This window comes from Wyeomyia smithii, chromosome 2 (assembly GCF_029784165.1).
Source record: "Wyeomyia smithii strain HCP4-BCI-WySm-NY-G18 chromosome 2, ASM2978416v1, whole genome shotgun sequence".
NCBI lineage: Eukaryota > Metazoa > Arthropoda > Insecta > Diptera > Culicidae > Wyeomyia > Wyeomyia smithii.
Window position 1 is genome coordinate 187,566,271 of NC_073695.1, and position 18,499 is coordinate 187,584,769.

At 42.0% G+C, this 18,499-nt stretch overlaps 1 protein-coding gene across 1 annotated transcript in view; it reads right to left on the reverse strand.

The window, feature by feature from the left end:
- Positions 1-4,823: 4,823 nt before the first annotated feature.
- LOC129721788 (dynein beta chain, ciliary) overlaps positions 4,824-18,499 on the reverse strand; it is a 52,595-nt gene continuing 38,919 nt past the window's right edge. The window contains exons 16-31 of the mRNA XM_055674736.1: positions 17,512-18,458; positions 17,253-17,454; positions 16,488-17,200; positions 15,259-16,435; positions 14,840-15,201; positions 10,852-11,008; positions 9,446-10,795; positions 9,218-9,387; positions 8,656-9,153; positions 8,482-8,560; positions 7,823-8,425; positions 7,444-7,760; positions 5,973-7,389; positions 5,762-5,910; positions 5,229-5,361; positions 4,824-5,172 (exon numbers count right to left, since the gene is read on the reverse strand). Coding sequence (XP_055530711.1) covers positions 5,011-5,172; positions 5,229-5,361; positions 5,762-5,910; positions 5,973-7,389; positions 7,444-7,760; positions 7,823-8,425; positions 8,482-8,560; positions 8,656-9,153; positions 9,218-9,387; positions 9,446-10,795; positions 10,852-11,008; positions 14,840-15,201; positions 15,259-16,435; positions 16,488-17,200; positions 17,253-17,454; positions 17,512-18,458 — 8,436 coding nt within the window. The 3' untranslated portion in view covers positions 4,824-5,010. The remainder of the gene's footprint in view (positions 5,173-5,228; positions 5,362-5,761; positions 5,911-5,972; positions 7,390-7,443; positions 7,761-7,822; positions 8,426-8,481; positions 8,561-8,655; positions 9,154-9,217; positions 9,388-9,445; positions 10,796-10,851; positions 11,009-14,839; positions 15,202-15,258; positions 16,436-16,487; positions 17,201-17,252; positions 17,455-17,511; positions 18,459-18,499) is intronic.

Below are 18,499 nucleotides of genomic sequence, written 5' to 3' on the forward strand. Positions count from 1 at the left end.
AGGCGAAGTGTAAGTAGAACGTAAGTATGACGGACTGAGACAGCAGTATCATAATTAAAGTGGCCTACAGAGTTTTTGTAAATCGGATAAAAGAATTGTAAATCCGATAAAAGAAAAGAAAAAGTTGCTATGAGAAAGAGAAATGTTTCAATGAAAAGAAAAAGAGCCACGACGGGCAACAGACGTTGACAAAGAAAAAAAAAAACGCACAAGAATTAGAAAAAGATTTTTTTTTGTAAATCGGATTGAGTTCTAGTGAAAAAAAATAATTGTGAAGTAAAAATTCGTTGAGAATGAATAATGTAGACGTTGATTAACCAATAGCATCCGATATAATCAAGAGAAAAATATATTGTACACTTTAGTAGGAAAAGAAAAATTATGTTAACCGAAGAAAAAGAAAAACGGGCATAGTGTTTAAGTAGAATATTAGAAGATATAATAGAACATAAGAGCCCGTACGCGTGTGAAATTAATTTTAAACAGCAAGTGGAAAAAATTAACGAAAAAAAAAATTGATGAAAGAATGGCAAAAAAAAATAAATGCACCACTTGCTAAGTAGGGCAACTAGCATCTAAGAATTGACAACGAGACGAGTTCCCGATCCTCGAAGACGACCGAGGTGATTACAACGGATGCTGAGATGGGGGCATACCATAATGCCCAGTATGACGCGAAAAGGGAAGCAGACGGTTGTGAGGGGAGTTGAACGGCGGGTGTCTATGGTCGAGATGGAGGTAAAGCCAAACGTTATTACCAAGAGGAGACGAGCAGTATCCAGTTTTTGATCCCTGAAGAGGTCAGATGTGCAACAGAACTCAATCAATGCGGCTCAAGCCAGAATCGAGACTTCAGCGCGAAGACGAATACAGCAAACTACACAGCGAAGGGCGTAATAATTTGTTCCAAATATATATTACTCATTGAGAGTTATTGACTTCCACAAATGAGGATTCGAGGTCAAAGCCAAACAAGCAAAATGACGCTATAAAATTTTGCTCGTGTTTAATCAACTATGGTCTTTACGCACTACGCTTTGAAAATGTGCACACATGCTAGCGGGTAATTGGACACCCCGCGCAGACAGTTAAAGATGATAAACCAAGTGACTGCATTATGCAACAGAGCCAGTGGCAATCGCAAATCTTTTCGCCACACGGCGCATAACAATACTATAAGCCAAACAAAAATACAGCCGATCTATGCCAAAGGGACACGGCTCACCCAACATTGAAGTTCAACAACACACTCTGAACAATCGTAAAACAACCAGCTAAACTGCAGTCTTAATTAAAATGCAATGGTAATCGTTGAACTAGTGTAAGTAACCCGATGAAGCCTTAGAGATGAGTTTGCACCACAACCAACCGATGAGAACCTCTACTGCCAGACGCACCCTCTCGTTTCAAACCCCCTGCAACCCGGCGCTTGAACACGACAGCTAAACAGCAGATATCTTCACGACGCAGCGCATCAGGCGAGTAAGCAATTGTTAATTCTTAATAAGGAAAATGTCATGTATGATAATGTAAACTCAAAACGGTGCTACAGTTTTGAATAACAGAATTTCATCTGCCAGAGAAAAAAAAAACATATTATAAAAAAACAACGGTGTATATAGTTGCATAAAAACGCGAGAATAATTGTAATAAAAAAAAGAGAAAAACACACCTATCGGCCATCAGAACAGACCATGTGACCATTATCTCTTCTAGATAATGGCCAACTAGGCGGGGTGGCAGATGTGACGTCACACCCCGCGCAGAAAATACCTTATGTTCCGTCACGCAGAATTTTGTGATACGGTACATTTTAGCTTAGTCCGAAAGACAGTAAACCTTCCGTTGAAAGAAATGAAAAACAGGTAGAGTGTAGAACCAGGACACGGCCGCCTGCCGTTGTCCCCTAAAACAAGATCATTTGTAAAGAAAGCAGGAAAGATCTTGAAGAAAGACCGCGAACGGTTCTGCTAAGCAAACGTTGGCGAAACATTTGGTTTCCTTGACAGAGGACCGCGTACGGCTCTGTCAACATACTAGGTATCAACAGATTATGCAATAGGCGGCAAAGAACTTCGCGCAGCCTTCTGCTGTGCTACAGGCAAACAAACTCGAATAAAATAAACAAGTTTTGTGTTGTAAACAAAACAGAAGTCGCCGGTTCAACGGTGTTGATGCTCTCGCATGCGTTCTATCGTACATGCGGTACTAGATTATAAGATAAGAGCTTAAGGTAAATGGTAAACCGAGAGTGGAGAAAAGCCTCTCACTCTGAGTTACCTGCAGGGTATATTTAAGCAGTGATGTACAGAATAAAAGTTAATTAATTATCATCAGCTCTAATCTGGCGTTTTAATTCCGCGCCGGCTGCGCGTACAGGGTTTTCTGGAGAAAGTCCTGGTAGGTTATACCCAGGATATAGGTATACCTACACAATCATTTGAAATCGTTCTAAATCAGAAAAATAAGCGGTAACATAAAGGTTTTTCAACCGGAAAATGTTCGCTGATGTTCAGAAAAGACATTTGGAGAAAACAATTAGTATCGGATTATTACAATTTGAGATATTACTCACAAAACTACGTTAAACATGCAAAATTATGATTTTTCAAGCTGAATTTGCCTCTAAATCAAAATTCAAAGCGATGACATGTGATTCTTTTTTCAATCAAATGTTTGTAATGTTAAGGAAAGATATTCGAGAAAAAAAAATTAGTATCTGATTACTAAAACTTGAGATATTATTCACAAAATTACGTAAAACATGCAACATTGTGACTTTTTGTGCTAAATTTACCTCTAAACCAAAATTCAAAGCGATGACATGAGATCCTTTTTTCAATAAAATGTTTGTTAATGTTCAGGAAAGACATTCGAGGAAAAATAATTAATAGCTAATTACTAAAACTTGAAATACTATTCACAAATCTACGTAAGACATGCAAAATTATGACTTTTTATACGCAATTCGTCTCCAAATCAAAACTCAAAGTGATGACATGTGATTTTTTTTCATTAAAAAGTTCGTTGACGTTCAAGAAAGACATTCGAGTAAAAATAACAGGTATATGATTACTACAATTCGAGATAATAATCACAAAACTACGTGAAACATGCGAAATCATGACTTTTCATACTGAATTTGCCTCTGAATCAAAATTCGAATCTATGATCTGTGATTTTTTTAAGATGAAATTAAGGGAAAATAATAAGTACCTGATCATTTGAAATTTGAATAATTTTAATTAAACTACGTGAAAAATGCAAACCAAGATTTATAGGCTTAATTTGTCTCTAAATCATAATTCAAAGCGACGACATGTGATTTTTTTCAATGAAATGTGCGTTCATGTTCAGGAATGACATTCGAGAAGAAATGTTAGGTATCTGATTACTGAAAATGTAGATATTATTCACAAAACTAAGTAAAACGTGCAAAATCATGAATATTCAGGCTCAATTTGTCTGAAAATCAAAATTCGAAGCTATGATATGTGATTGTTTTCCAATAAAATGTTAGTTAATGTTCAGGAAAGACATTTGAGAAAAAATAACACGTATCTTATTGCTAAAAGCTGGCATATTACTCAAAAAACTACGTATGTTCGAAGCATTTTTGAAGATGATTTTCTGCATACAAAGAAACACCTTAAAATACTCTCTGTGATTTTTTTTTTTGAAAAACATATAATACATGCAAAACTTTGACTTTTTAAGCATAAGGTCAAGTCGCATCGAAATCAGAATTCGAAACGATGACATGTGATTGTTCTTTCAATAAAATGTTCGTTGTTTCCTTAATATTTCCAAATATTTTTTTGCAGAAAAATCCATGTTTTGAAACATATTATATTCATTATTTTATTTATTCATTTCGTCAATCAGAAGTAGACAACAGTGCGAGTCGAGTCGAGACAACAGTGCGAGTCGAGCACAACAGTGCGAGTCGAGCATAGAAAATTTACATTTCTGATGTATTCGTAGATTTGTGAATAGTAACACATTACGGGATTCGATTTACTTTTTTACCTTTACCCAAACTAGATCTTCGAACATTTAGCTGGAGGAAAGGTCCCATTTCATTGGCTTGTACATAGATTAAGAGGCGACTTAAGCATTGAAAGTCATTTTTCATTTTCTACATTGTTTTGTGGATTGAAGCACAATTGTTAGTTATCGGAAAACCTTCACTTCTTCTCAGACGTGTTCCTTGGACACCAACAAACATTTTCGTTTTGAAAAAAATCACAAGCATCTCTTTAGATTTCATTATAGAGGAGAAAAATGCATGAATGGTCAAGCTCAATTCTTCTTACTTACTCGAATTTCCTAAAAAGAGGTTTTACTGTAAACGATTGTCAAATAGCCCGAATATCACCCAATAATAGGTATATTCGAAACTGGGACGACTCCACACAACATTTTCCAAAACGGCGGCTTCTGGCTTCAGAAAAATAACCTAAAGTGGTATTTGGCCAACCATTTCAATAATTCCGAAAGTGGAACTCCATACGTCGTTTGGATATGGCGACTTCCAGTTTATGTGTGTTCTGTTCTCAAAATATTGAAGTATTTAAAGTGATGACGAACGTATAAGATGTGAAATATTTTTTAAGTAAGTTGTGCTAAAGCAGTAATGAATTAAAAAAAATGATTCTTAAATTTAGAACCTTTGATCCCGAGCATCGCCGGGAACTTTCAACTAGTCTCCAATAAAAATTAAGAATTTGTTGAGCAAAGTTGACACCGTATTTCATGTACAGCACTATAAATATCACTACGTAGTTCTGTGTTATAGTTCTACAAAAAGAAATACAGCCGCGTTTGAGTTTGCAATGAAGACGAGTGCTTTTTATTAAATGACAATGGAACGATGGTATATATCAAGCAAATAGTTTGTACTTTAGATATTATTTCATATTGTGCTTACACACTATTAAAAATTTCTGCAATAAACATAACACACGTTAAACGTTGATCGGTGATAGATGAAACGATTCAATAAAATATTTAAACTTGTAACAGTAGTGCAACACCGGCTAATGTCCATTTGGCCGGTTTATCTTTGGTTTTAAGGTTAAATGTCCATATATAAGTAGGGCCACGAGTTCTGGTTTTGTACACCGGGCATTCGTACATGTTGCGAAGGTCCTGTTTGTCTTGAGTAAGAGCCTAGAAAAATGTCGATGCATAGTGAACTTCGCCATCGTTACTAAATTGTTTCATACTCTTATATTTATAACCGGCATTTGAGGATACAACTCCTTTAGCTTCGATTCCATTATAATTCCTTGCTGGACATCCCACCGAGCGCCTTCCATGAAAATACCGTGCACATAAGCTCCTTCTCTTGGTCCGGTGCTGTAATTTGGAAGCAATTTATTTCAATAAGCTTTTAGCACAGACTAACAGACATAACATGTCGATCAAATTTTCAATAAAATCATCGTTTGGATGATTCCAGTACTTTACGTTAGTAACACTAGCACCATCTGCTGTCGTGTTCGCGCTGCGTCATGTATTTCGACATCAGCGCCAGCGTTACTGTATGTGTCAAATGGGGAACTACAAAATATGTATAAGATTGCATGACAGCGCCACAGACAAAGTTTTCGCGCGATGACTGTTATTCGATTGAAAATTTGAAATGAACGTTTTTTGCGGCGATGGAGCTAGGTTCCAGTGTTACGTCTGTTCGTCTGTGCTTTTAGTTTATCTAGACAAAAGGGGATAAAAATTCTTGAACTAAATTAATTCATACGTGAAATCATCCTTCTGCTTCTTGGTTACGTCACAGTGCAGACACATTTTGTCCAGAGGAAGTTCATTTTTTCTCGCTGTTGATTGCATTATAGCAGTCAAAAGCGATTGGGGGTTGAAAAATCCTGCAAGCCAAACTGATACTGGAAGCTGGAAACATAGAAATCGTAGATGTGGTCAAAACGTTAATAGATACTGTATCAATTACACACCACGAAATCAGCAGACCACGTTTCTAGCTCTCGTAATCGTAGAAGTAAATCCACAAACCATGCTGTAAGGCCTAGTAACGACGGGTAGGCCCGGGCGGACCAAATCGATGGTACCTGGTCCAAGAATAAAGAATTTTCCAGCTCCTCCATGTCCGAAGTTATCGTCAGCTCGCCCTTCATACCGAGATCCAATTCCTTCAGACTTCTCTTGATCTCGCCTGTCAAGTAGTTCATGCGTTCGCACTCTTGGAATGCCACCACCACGTACGGTGTGCGTTCCTCAACTTTGCCCATTATCTCGGCCATATTGAATTCTTCGGGAAGCTTCTCCAAAATTTCATCTAATACCTGTTTGACTTTATCTTCTCGAGTAACCGTAGTTCCTGATCCGGCTCCAGCTTCGCGAGGTTGCATTTCGAAAACAGTTCGGAAGAGGTTCTCTGAAGTCGTGGTCAGGAAGCCGATCTCCGCATTCGGATGTAATCCGTACAGGTATGGAGATTCTGGAGGCATTGCATCGTCTATGTAGGCATGATAGCCAGCATAGTCAGTATTCGGGGGAGCGGCGAATCCTGGCGCTAAGAACAGCTCACCGTCGACTAAATCGGGCTGCATTAGTTCTTCCAGATAGGTGATGCAGGTTCTGCGGTCCCAATCGTCGGTGATGTGACCACCATACATGATCTCGCCAAACAGATAGCGAAGATCCTCCCATGGGACTTTGGTATTCGCTTCCAGGTAGTTGTACAATACGGATACAGAGATGTTCAAATCACCGACGTTGAAGGGATAAATTTTGTTCCATCCTTGCGGGCCGAACTTTCGACGTTCGGCAACCACCGCGTGGAAGTAGCAAAGTGAAAATAATATCACTTTGAATTCAGCTTCTTTACCGCTCATTTCGAGGGTTTCTTGGGTAAAGTTATCCAACGCCTTATGCAGGTTGGCTTGCATTCCGGTTGGTGGTTCGTTGGTGATTTTGATTGACGATTCCAATATACCTTGAGGGATGATATGAGCTGATGGTGTTGCGGCGGGCTCAGCACTCATAAATACGCGATAATTTTCATGAGATCCTTCCGAATAATATTCCAACTTCTTCTCCAGTGAAGGTAACCATTTTTTCACCAGATGAATGTTCTGAAGAACAACCCAGTGTCCAGCCGTGGCGGCTTTATCCATAGCTGCTTCAGCCACCACTTCCTGGCCTTGACCGAGTGAAACGTTATAAAAGTTTCCGTTATCTGCGGAGTAGCCAAGCTGCTTGCCTAGTGCTTCAACATCTTTCAACGGGTTTACTCCCGGCGATAGAATGAAGAAAATCGGTGTTGATGGGCTTGTTTCTTCGAACGATTTTGCGAATTCCATAGTGCGGTTTTCCACATACTTAGCACCAAGTTTTTCCTCTATGAAATCTCTGTAAGGAAGGAAGGATTATATTTAACTAGAATATAAAGTATGAATAACATACGTCATTGCATATGTCATTCTATCTGGCCTCAGCGCACGCATCATGCACAGTCTCTGCAAAGCAGTTTTATTCTTCCATTCTTGTGGGAACTTCTCCTTCTCCGGGCATTCGGACTCAATCAATTTCTTCCAACGTTTAGAGGATGTTTCAATATCTCGATCCAGATTGCGGAACTCATCTTTTGACGCCAAGCTGCAGATGCCACCCCAGGCCAAGTTGGTCAGAAAATCTACTGGTGAAGTTACATGAGGTTTGATTGGAAAACGTAGCAGAAAGTCCAGTTCGGCGGGGGTGATCTCTTCGCTCATCAAAAGTATCTACGATACGAGTATTGTAACGTTTAATGGAGTGTAGAAGCGTCTACATCAACCATGATTACCTGAAAAGTCATTTGGGACATAAAAATAAGTTTATCACACTCGAAAAGCCCTCGCGTAGTGTACTGAAACACTGAGAACGATATGCAGTCGATAAGATTGTGAACTCTCAACGGAACTGTATCAGCTGGCTCTGCTCTGGAAATTGCCTTCTGAAAAACTACACTGAATGCTTTTAACGAAAACTGATAAATTGGGTTGATCGTATTCAAGTCGTTTAAAATGAAGTACAGCAGGCTTGCCCGTGCCGCTGCCGGTCGATAGTGCTCGCGAGCTTCGTCAATCTCCTTTGATGTAACCTTAGCCTCGGTGACCTTCTCCTCGATTTCAGCAGCCGTCTTTTTGGTCGTTTCGAGATTCTCAACCAGGGCTGTGTCTCCTAGGATGTTGCCACCGGCTGAGGAGAGACGCGAAAGGAGGTCATCTTCCAGCCTTTTTAGCATAATCTTGAAATCATTCTGCTGCTTCGTGAGGTCCGCCTTCAGCTCCTCCAGATCTGGGCGCTCGGCTTTGACGACTTCAGCCAGTAGCTGGTCTTCAAGTCCATCCCGGGTGACGGTGAAATTGATAAGCGTTGTTTGGGCTTGCATTTCCGGTTTGTAATGCTAAAAAACGTCAATAAACATAAGTGCGTGCTTAATAGTTCGACATACTTGCTTACCGGATTTGCTAATTTTGTGTGAAGAATCAAGCGGAAACTTTGGTTGTATTCCACTTCTTTGTCTCCGATCTTGATTGCTCTATTGGATATTATATGTGAATTGAAAAGTGTTTTATGTCAACGGATTATGGGTGATATGGCTGATAACCTATAATTCATATATCTATAACGTACCTTCCTTTTTTGATAAGGTTTCTCCCAAGCAGTGGGTCTAGGACGGGATCCACGTTTTCGCCGATATTTTCAATCAGCACTGTGCTGCCTTTCGCGAGTGCTGTTTCAAGAATCTCCAAGTATCCCTTGGATCCTAGTCGGATGACCTTCAGTATGTCGCCGTATTTTTGCTTGATCCATTTGATACCCTGTAGCTGCGGGTCAATCATCAACGGCCACCGATCGGAGTTGGAAAGAATCGTAGCGTTTTCGATAGACATTCGATCGCTGGGCAAACCTTCGTTCTGCCAAGTCGCAATCTGAGTGTCATCGGTCAGTAATCTTAATGGATCAAGACTGTCTGTAATTGGTATACCCGGCTCGAGGGCCCGCAGGAACGGAAGCCACATTTTGTTGAGCAGATCAAGCCGGAATTGTTTGGTGAAACAACCGACATACGATATGAATGCAGTGATCAGTAATATGTCACCGGGTAACGTGGTTGCCTGCTGCATAAACCTAGAACGGTTCAAAAACATTGCGATGTGAAGACATATGTTTTGAAGGCGAATCAATTGCTTACTCAGCCACAGCCTCGGCCCAGCGTACATTTTCACTGGCAAGACCACCAACCAGTCGATTGGCGAGCTGGATTGTGGCCTGCGTTGCATCGGCTTCCTGTTGACAACGAATCTTGTCGGCTGTAGCCTTTTCAAAATCGGCCGTTAGTTTGGCCAGTTGCTCTTCAAGGGACTACGAAGGATAAAATTGATCACAAAAATATACTTTGGAATAGTGTAAAATGACCTACAGTAACTTTCCGTTTGATGCATGCTAATTTTTCCTGCGAGGCGCACAATTCTGCGTTGGCTGCGGCAAGTGCGCGTCGTTTTGGTTCTACATCACAATATACATCATAGAACTTGATAATGTTGATGACCCAGGCGCACAGGCCGGCAGCCGCAGCCGATTTAGAACGAACGAAATCGGGATCAAATTCGTTATCTTTCAAGTACGGTTGTATGGCTTTTATAATTTCTGGATGGATGTGTTCTTTGTCATAATTGATCAACATATCTAAGAAAGAGTCCACTTTAGCCATAACGATTTTCGCTGCCTTCCAGCTGCGATCTTTGGGGATCTTTCCATTTGGAGCAAGTAGAACCATAACAGCAGCGGTTACATTGGTCACTGCACCAGGAGGCGAACCGAACGACTTCAACTCAGTTAGATTAGCCTTGTTGAGGGTGTTCAAAGCTTCCTGAGCGGCAATCAGTGCCGGTTCCGCTTTAACTAGATCTTCTTCGCAGTCGCGTTGCTTCTTGGCTACTTCTTGCGCAATTACGGCCACTTTTTGCTCCTCTTCGTCGGCGATGGCCTTTTCAGTTTGTACTTTTTCCGTTTCAACTCCAACCATTTCGATCAAAGCATCGGCTGCTTCATTTTTTTCTTTCAGTTCAACTTCCTGTACCGCGAGCTTTTGCTTTAGAGTTGCAACTTGATCTGCGGTGGTTCGAAGTTTTTCCAAACCATTCTCGAGACGTTCGACCTTTTTGCGCAGCTCGCCGTGTTTTTCCTTTAGTAACTTATCGTACAAACTGATTTGCTCTAGATAGGATTTCGGAGTTGTATAGTTGTAGCGTCGCTCGTTCTGCAGGTAAACCTTGGACATCGAGTTGACCGAGGTGTGTACGTAAGCCATGAACCGTGCAATTGAGTCCTTGCAATCGCCCGGTAGAATCGTCAACTCTTGTAGGAAACGCAACGACACGGACATCAAAGCTTCCTGCGGCCACTCATGGAACCAATTGATCTGAGTGCAGGTAATGATCGCAGGGAATTTGCGTGATCGCACACGCAGTGTGGTTCCCACTGGCGAAAAGCACAGCACAACCTTGAGCTGACGACGAACGCGATCGATGAAAAATTTCCAGCAGTTCTCTCGAGTGTCAACCAGACCGGCACCTTTAACTTCGTTCCTTACTCCCGAGATGATATTCTCCACCTCATCGTCGGGGAAAAGATCTGCGATTTCACCCGACGAGAGAAGATCGTTGATAATAACCAGGAAACTTTCACTGGAAATTTGAGCATCTGTCATCAGGAACATAATGCCAACGTTTTTCATTCCAGCCTTGAGATATAAACCGGATAATTCATTCTAAAACATAAATGGCTATCATGAGTAAATACTTCTAAGTTCTTCAAAGCGATTACCTTTAAATCTTGAACGCTGTAACCTTTCTTCAGCTGAACTTGAGCGACTTCTAAACTGGAGATAAAGGCTGCTAATCGGCTGAGCGATTGTTTCCCACTACCGCCAACACCTACCAGTAAAGCGCTACCTCGGGGTGATTCGAGGATGCGGTTGATTCTTTAAAGCAGGAAAGAAGTATTAATTTGTTTGATATTCACAAGTTATGTAAAGGGTGTTACGGTCAAAATTGGTCAACAATAATATGTGTAATTCGGCCATTTGTTATTGAAACATCAAATCATGTTTCTTTGTCAAGTTTCATTCTTACAGAATAAAGGAAAAATATTAACTCAAGTTTCTTGGAACTTGGTTGATATCTCGAAGGGGTTCCAGCGGCTCTATACCAAATTCATCGATGTTCGAAAGGGGACAGGTTGTTAGGATTGCGCCATGGAAGTCTTCTTCTCGCACGACGGACAAATTTATGTTGAACAGATTCGATTCTGAATTTCCATAAAGCTTCGTATGGTGACCAAACGACCGATGCGAATTCGAGTATCGAAAGAAATAATAGAAAGCACGCAAGCATCAATGGAGCCGTTCGCCATTCTCAGAACAAAACCTAGTTGACGATTGGCTTCGTTGAAAAGCGGAATAATGCAGCTTGAATGTGATTTGGTAGTCCAGCAATACTCCAAGATCCCTGACTTCGACAACCCGTTCAAGCATCTGATCACCGATGATGAAGGTCTTTTGAGTCGTCGATATGAGATCACGTAACACTTTTCCACGCTCACTACCAGGAAATCGACTTGTACCAATGAACGAATCCATCCAATAGGTTTGCTGCGATAGCTGCAATTAGCTCCATTTCGTATTATCAGGTAAAATTTCAAATCGTCAGCGTAGATAAGTATTCCACCATTCGCAAGAAGTATCGTCACGTCATTAAACATATCACAAACAGCAGTGGACCTAGATTGCTTCCTTGAGGCACGCCAGAGGATGGAGTCAAGCTTTCAGATACTGTTGACCCGATTTATACGAAGAGCTGTCTGTTGCTCAAGAAGTAACGAAACCAGCTGCAAATGCTGTCCGACATTCCAAGATGATGCAGCTTAGCAAGGAGGATATTATGTTCAAGGCTCTACATTTTCGAAACATAACAATGAAACAGAAATGTTTCGCGTTGTCATTTCGTCTCGAACAGTTTCATTTTCAGTTGATAGATGGCGTCCTTTGTTTCATATCGTCACGATTTTCTTTTCTCCCTCTTCCCAATAAATGCGTGAAGCACTTAATGCAAACCCCCTGTCTCTCTCAGCGCTCATTGTCATTTTCAATTGAGAACCATAATGGAGAGTGATGCTGATAATCTCCGCTCTCGATTAAAAATCATTGCTTTCCTTTCCAAGTTCTTCAGCTGTCAAAATCAAAGCAAGAACTTTCGAGTACTTTACAAATGACTCACAAAGTGCTCGAAAATGATACAAATGCTTTGCAATTGGAAGCGACGGGTCAAAGCGCCACTATTACCTGATAATTGTCAATTGAAAATGATTTTGTCAGGCTCTGATTATGCTTGACGGCGTTAAATGCGTCCTTATTGTCGGTATATACTGCATCAACCTGAGCTCCAGCATCCGTTGCAAACGATGTGAATTTGCACTGGTTAGTGTTCACGGAGCGTTTGGGATAGAAGGACTGCTTCAGCTTCTGCAATACAGCTTCAACCATCGTAGCGTTAATATTAAACACGTCGGAATCTATCACGTTTCTGGGTATTAGAATGACTGCGATGTCTGTTTCCTCAGTAATAGGCACCCATTTACCAAACAAGCTAGCCAATTTTTAAGAAAAAATCACATTTGGTTTCCGTAGAAGCGGCATGAATATTCCTTAGGTGCATCGAAATAGTAAGAACATCCTATTTAAGCTTCGAGTTAACAAAGCTCCAAAAACGTTTAGAGTTTTGCCGGAGATCATCCTAACTTCCCCTCACGTACCTTCTGTATGGAAAACGATTATAACCACAGTCGACGTCAGAACTTTGAAAAACCTCAGACCAATCAACTTCGGACAGCAACTCGTTTAGAATGTCGTCGCCGCCACGGCGACAGTCACGTTCAGTCAGTTCGTTATCTTGGTAGCAAGAAACAGAAGGTTCACAAAGCACAGTGAAGCAAAAAGGTGGGTGATAAGCATCAATTGGTACGACTTTCTCTACAGCTAAAGAGACGGCACCATCCTTTGTAATGGAGTCGCTGGAGAGGACATACACACCAATACACGATCTAAGTTGTTTCCTACTAAATTATGCTGTCGTAATCTTTAAAACGCCATGTTATCGAGTAGGGACTGACTGGCGAAGGAAAACTGTGACTATACAGGATCAGCAAAGATATACCCGCTACCAGAGCTCTTTCAAATTAGGCGCGGTTGATTAAAGTCACCCAACAAGACGAGTTTTCCTATTTTGCTGAACTTTTTGCTGATTTCAGGTACAGCAACAATATGGAGCTTCACAAAGTTAACGTCTCGGCTTTTATCTGGTGGTAAGTACAGTATACCAATGAAAAGAAGCAGTGGCTCTATGGCGATTTTTAGCCATAGATGTTCGATGTTGTCAACAGTTGTGAGCTGGACAACAGCTTTACGGCTGTGAGCACGCCTCCGCTCGATTGAGGCACAACGATCAACACGTCAGACGCAAAAATCGTTGTTGAAAAGCTGGCAAAATTGAATGCGATCGTCCAAATTTGTCTCCGCGAACGCGTTCACGCCGTATTCCAACCCAGTGGAAGATAGGAACAGTTGATCATTTTTAGACCTGAGGCCGTTGATATGCTGGTAGTGTAGATGTAGATCGGATGAAGGATCGGCGGCGAGCGCTACGGCAGGACAGGAGCGACTGTGGGTCACTGGCTGGAGTGGTCCGGCTGCGTTGGGGACAACAAAGGCTGCGACAGTGCTGGCAGCAAAATTATGTCCGGGTGTCAGTCAGGAGAAAGAGAAGCTCGGTTGTTGTGAGCGAGAAGGTCTAGAAACGGTGAACGATTTAGGATACGAAGCGCTCAGAAAATCTGCATACTTGTCTGGGTTTACATTTCGGCAAACCTCCACTCCCACTCTAAACACATGACCTAGACGACTGCTGATAGCTGGCCGGAATGTTTCGACCGTGATGGGTAAATAAGGGGTTTCCAAATTGTTTGCGATAAATGTGTGCGAAGTGCGTTTGCTTACTTGAAGATATGAGCGATTGATGGTGGCGAGCGTCAAGACTAGAAAGATACTCATTGGTCGTTCGTTTTCGTCCAGTTGCTGTATAATATTCCTGTACAAGTCTGCCTTATCGTAATTTTCATCAACCTGTAGCACGCAATCAAACTTCTTTAGCATCTTCACGTACAGCTTTCGGAGCCGTTATCTTGCCGACTTGTTTTGCTTCACGATTTGGAGTCATCACCTTTTTGTATGTCGACAGTCCGGCTCGTTTTTTGGCTCGTATCATAGTTGTAGACGACACTCTCAGCTTGCTTGCGACATTTCGGACGAAAAGGTTGGGATTTCACATGAAACTGCTGGCCACTCTTATCGCCGTTTTTGCGGCCTTCGGATTTCGATTTCCCCCCGTTACTGTCTTCCTTGCAGTCAACTAACGTACCTACTCAAAACACGTTACGTTTGTTACGTTGGTGACAGTTGATTTGACATTTAACAATTTTGCCAACTTGGCGTGCGAGCAGTTCGGATTTTCGCGATACGCGAAAAAAATTTCGATGCGGTGCTTCTCTTGCTTAGACGCCATTTTCACAACTGAAGAGCAAATGCTAAAATCAAACTTAAGGCATGATACTATACAATACACACACACATTTTTTAAATGAAGGGTGTTCGGGTTTTTTTTCTTGATACACAAATAAAATAATACGGCAAATTTGTTTTGTATAATAAAATAATACGGCAAGTTGACCAATTTTTGACCAATGGAGCGATGTAACTTACCTGCACACGTGCATCATCGCATCTTCAAAGAGCACCAGATTCATAGCAGCGATCAAGTCATTGTAGGACATCATAGCTTCTTGCAGCAGTTTCGTCAATATTCCCCAATCGGTGATCGGCATGTACTTTGGCTCGCCAATACCACCAGCAAAGTGGCAGTAGATGTTGGGCTTGTCGAATACTATGGATTCGTCAATTTCCTCGAAAGACTTCTTCACCAAATCGTTTTGCATTTTGGTAAAACTATCGATATCTTTGTCGTCCAGCAGCTTATCACCGTACACACGCTGAGTTTCATGCAACCACAGTCGAATAAAATCACTGGAGGTCATCAAGCAATCATTCGTACTGAATAACAAACCCTAGAAGAATACAGTGATGGAGAATGAAGCGTTTGATGCTAATAAGAAACGTAGTACCTGAAAAACATTAGTTAGATCGCGTAGATTAAAAACGTAGTGGAACTTGATGGCGGTCGGAAGAAACACTTGTGCCACTTTAGAGTGCAGAGCCAAACTTGCTGCGACAATATTTTGCGATATTTTCGTTACAGCTATGTTGAACTTCTGTTCAGCGTTCGCAAAGTGCTGAAGAAGGATCGAATGATAGATGGTGGTAACGGCCTCGGATCCCGGAAAGCTTACTGCGAACACGCAAAAGTGCCGCTGCAGTCTAGGGTTGATAGTGAAACTACCCGAGGTGGGGTTCATACACGACACGTACTGGCAATTGTGGATGTCTTTCAGGGTAAGCTTATTCCGATCGTACCAGTGACTGTAGTCCAAATGTTGTCGGATCAGTGTATGTGGTTGCACCGTTCCGTAGGCATCCACCTCAGGCATGTTCATATCGTCGATAAAGTAGATTAAAGTTTTACTCCCGGGAGGCCCATAGTTACGACCCGCTTTCTTTTCTAATGGTTTCTCCATAACTTTTTGAAGCATTTCAGAACTGGTATAGAAATTGAAAGGGATGTTCGCGATGGCAAAGTTCTCCGATAGATTGGATAATTTCTCATTGACAATAACGGTTTTGCCACAACCTGCGATGCCAACAAGCATCACCGGATGTGAGCGGTCCATCAGCAGATCGAGGAAGAATCTCAGCCGGATGGACTCCGATGTGTGCACCAACACAGCCTGCAGCGGTTGGTCACAGTCCATTTCAAACTTGGGCAGTATTTCTGTCCACGGAGTCCAGTGTTTAGTTTCCGTATCGATAAAATAATCAAACACCGTTCCGGTTGGTGGAAATTTAACGGTTTTAAACTCGTTAACCCACCACTTGCTAAACTCGATGCGGTAATCGATGGCCGCGTCTAGAAACATAGCTGAACCGAATGCCCAAACGCACGAAAACACAAAATATAAGTCATGCCACTCCTTCGGACAATCAGCGGGAGTATTGATTGGGATCAAAAGACACTCCAATAAGTGACAAAGCATTTGAATGTGGGCCATCTCGGCGACTGGTGTGATCTTCTTGAAGCGTGTTCGTATGTTGTCCAAGCAGGATGGGATGTACTTGTCGAACAAGATCACCAAGTTGGACTTTTCCGCTGGGATCGTACGGGTTTCGATCCAACTTGTTACATACCTGAAAGATAATGACGAGTTAAAGTGTATGTCAAACAAGAAACAGTACTCACGGATTCCAGCCCAAATCTTGTGGATTTATGTATAGAATTCCAGCACGTGAGACAGTAGCTGGAGTTGCAGTTCGCAGGTTGGATATCTCGAATATGAGTCTCATATAAGGCGTCAAAGCGATACGCTCGTTGGAAGCCAGTGTCAACACCTTGTTGTCATCCATAACAGTATTCAAACTTTCGATCCACATGGGATCAATGTCACCGTCCAGAATAATCCATTTGGGATTATCGCCAGACAAACTAGCCTGTTCACGCATTATGACTGAGAACAGGCCGTCTTTCCATTCTCTCGTGGCTGGATTGATGATTCCGAATAGCTCATCGTTAGTCACAGCTTTTGGGTTCAGGTCATTGAAGGTTGGTTTCTTCTTGTTGTTCTGATAGGTTTTGTATAAAGTTTTCCAAACTTGAGTTTTTCCTGTGCCGGCACTACCGACGATAAAGACCGAGTGTCGCACCTCCAGTAGCTCTTCCAGCTGGACAACCTTGAGGATGAAATTGTCCTCTGGTTGCAGTGCAAGATCCAGTGTAGCTTGTTTCACCGTTTTTTCAAACTCCATGTCACGCTTTCGTGGCACATCTAAAGCCGGGAACAAGTCACCAATCAAGCCCATGAACACAGGCATATCGTCCGTAACGATTTTGGGGATGTTGAAATCACGGAGAGCTCTCATCAAGACTTCCTCCTCAGGACGACCAGGATCACCGCGCTTGAAACGAACATGTTTAGCAAACTGTAACTCAAATTTAATTTAGGATTACCTTCAGCGAACCAGCCACGACCAGTACGGATTTGATAGCCCGTAAACCCCAATCGTAATGATCTTGCTTTGATAGTAATTCTTTACATAAAGTGTATAGAGTGATAAACTTCCGGGCCAGTACTCGCGCGTCTTGGAAGCCCTCTGCTACCAACATGATTTCACAAATCAATTCGAAATCAGGTACAACCATTGCGCATGGTCTGCAAAAATATTAATTAAATGAATTGTTTTATCAAATTTATCTAACTAAGCGTCACCTAAACAAAGCTTTGAGGTTTTCCGGCAACTCGGTACGACCAGCGTAGCCGGGATTCATGGTAATGAAAATACCCACTGTTGGTACGCAAGCGATGATCTCTCCCATGAAGTTAAACTTGTCCTTTTTGTCGCGAATAGCGTCTTGCACTGATTTGACCTGCACCGCAACGACAGACAGAACCTCTACCGAGATTCGATTGAACTCGTCGAAGCATCCCCAAGCTCCGGTTTGTGCGAGACCTTTGTAGATATTGCCGCACGATTTGTAGTCCATCTGTTCGGAGCAGTTGAATACGTATACCATGATTCCTAGCGCTCTGCCAAGATCTTTAGTTGTTTCTATTTTTCCGGTTCCGGCAGGGCCAGCAGGTCCTCCACCCATTACGAGATGCAACGATTGGGTCAATGTGATGTAGCAGCGATCCGTTAGCGGGGTTATCACAAGACGTGGCGTGTTACCCAAATATTCATGGCTGTAGCGAAATTGGGCATCGCAAATATTGGCAAAACAATCCTTTTCGCCATCATCCCAGCGGTGACGCAGCTGTGATTGCCACTGGAATGCCGATGCGCTCTCGACTTTCGATTGGATAAGCTTACTGACGACGTCTCGCGAGTGCACATCGATAGTGCAGATGGTCATGATCTTTTGGCGATCGCCCTTGGTCAGCTCACCGAGTAGTAAAGTAATTAGGGTGCTTAGTTGAGAAATTTGCTTTTTGTAATAATCTTTGATGGCGTTATCGTAACCTTCTTCCAGGCGGTTGAAAGCGATATCTACTTCGGTAGTCCACCAGATCTGAGTTCCGCATAGCGATACCTGGGCGGGATAATCGAACAACCAGTGTTCGCGTTGTTTTTCCTCGTAGGCTACGACTGCATCGGCTATGTAGCCCCGCAGAGAAGACCGCATGGAGGCTTGCACTTGGTTAAGCCAGACTTCAACCTGTAATAGAAAAAAATCTTCGTTTAATAACATGTGATAAT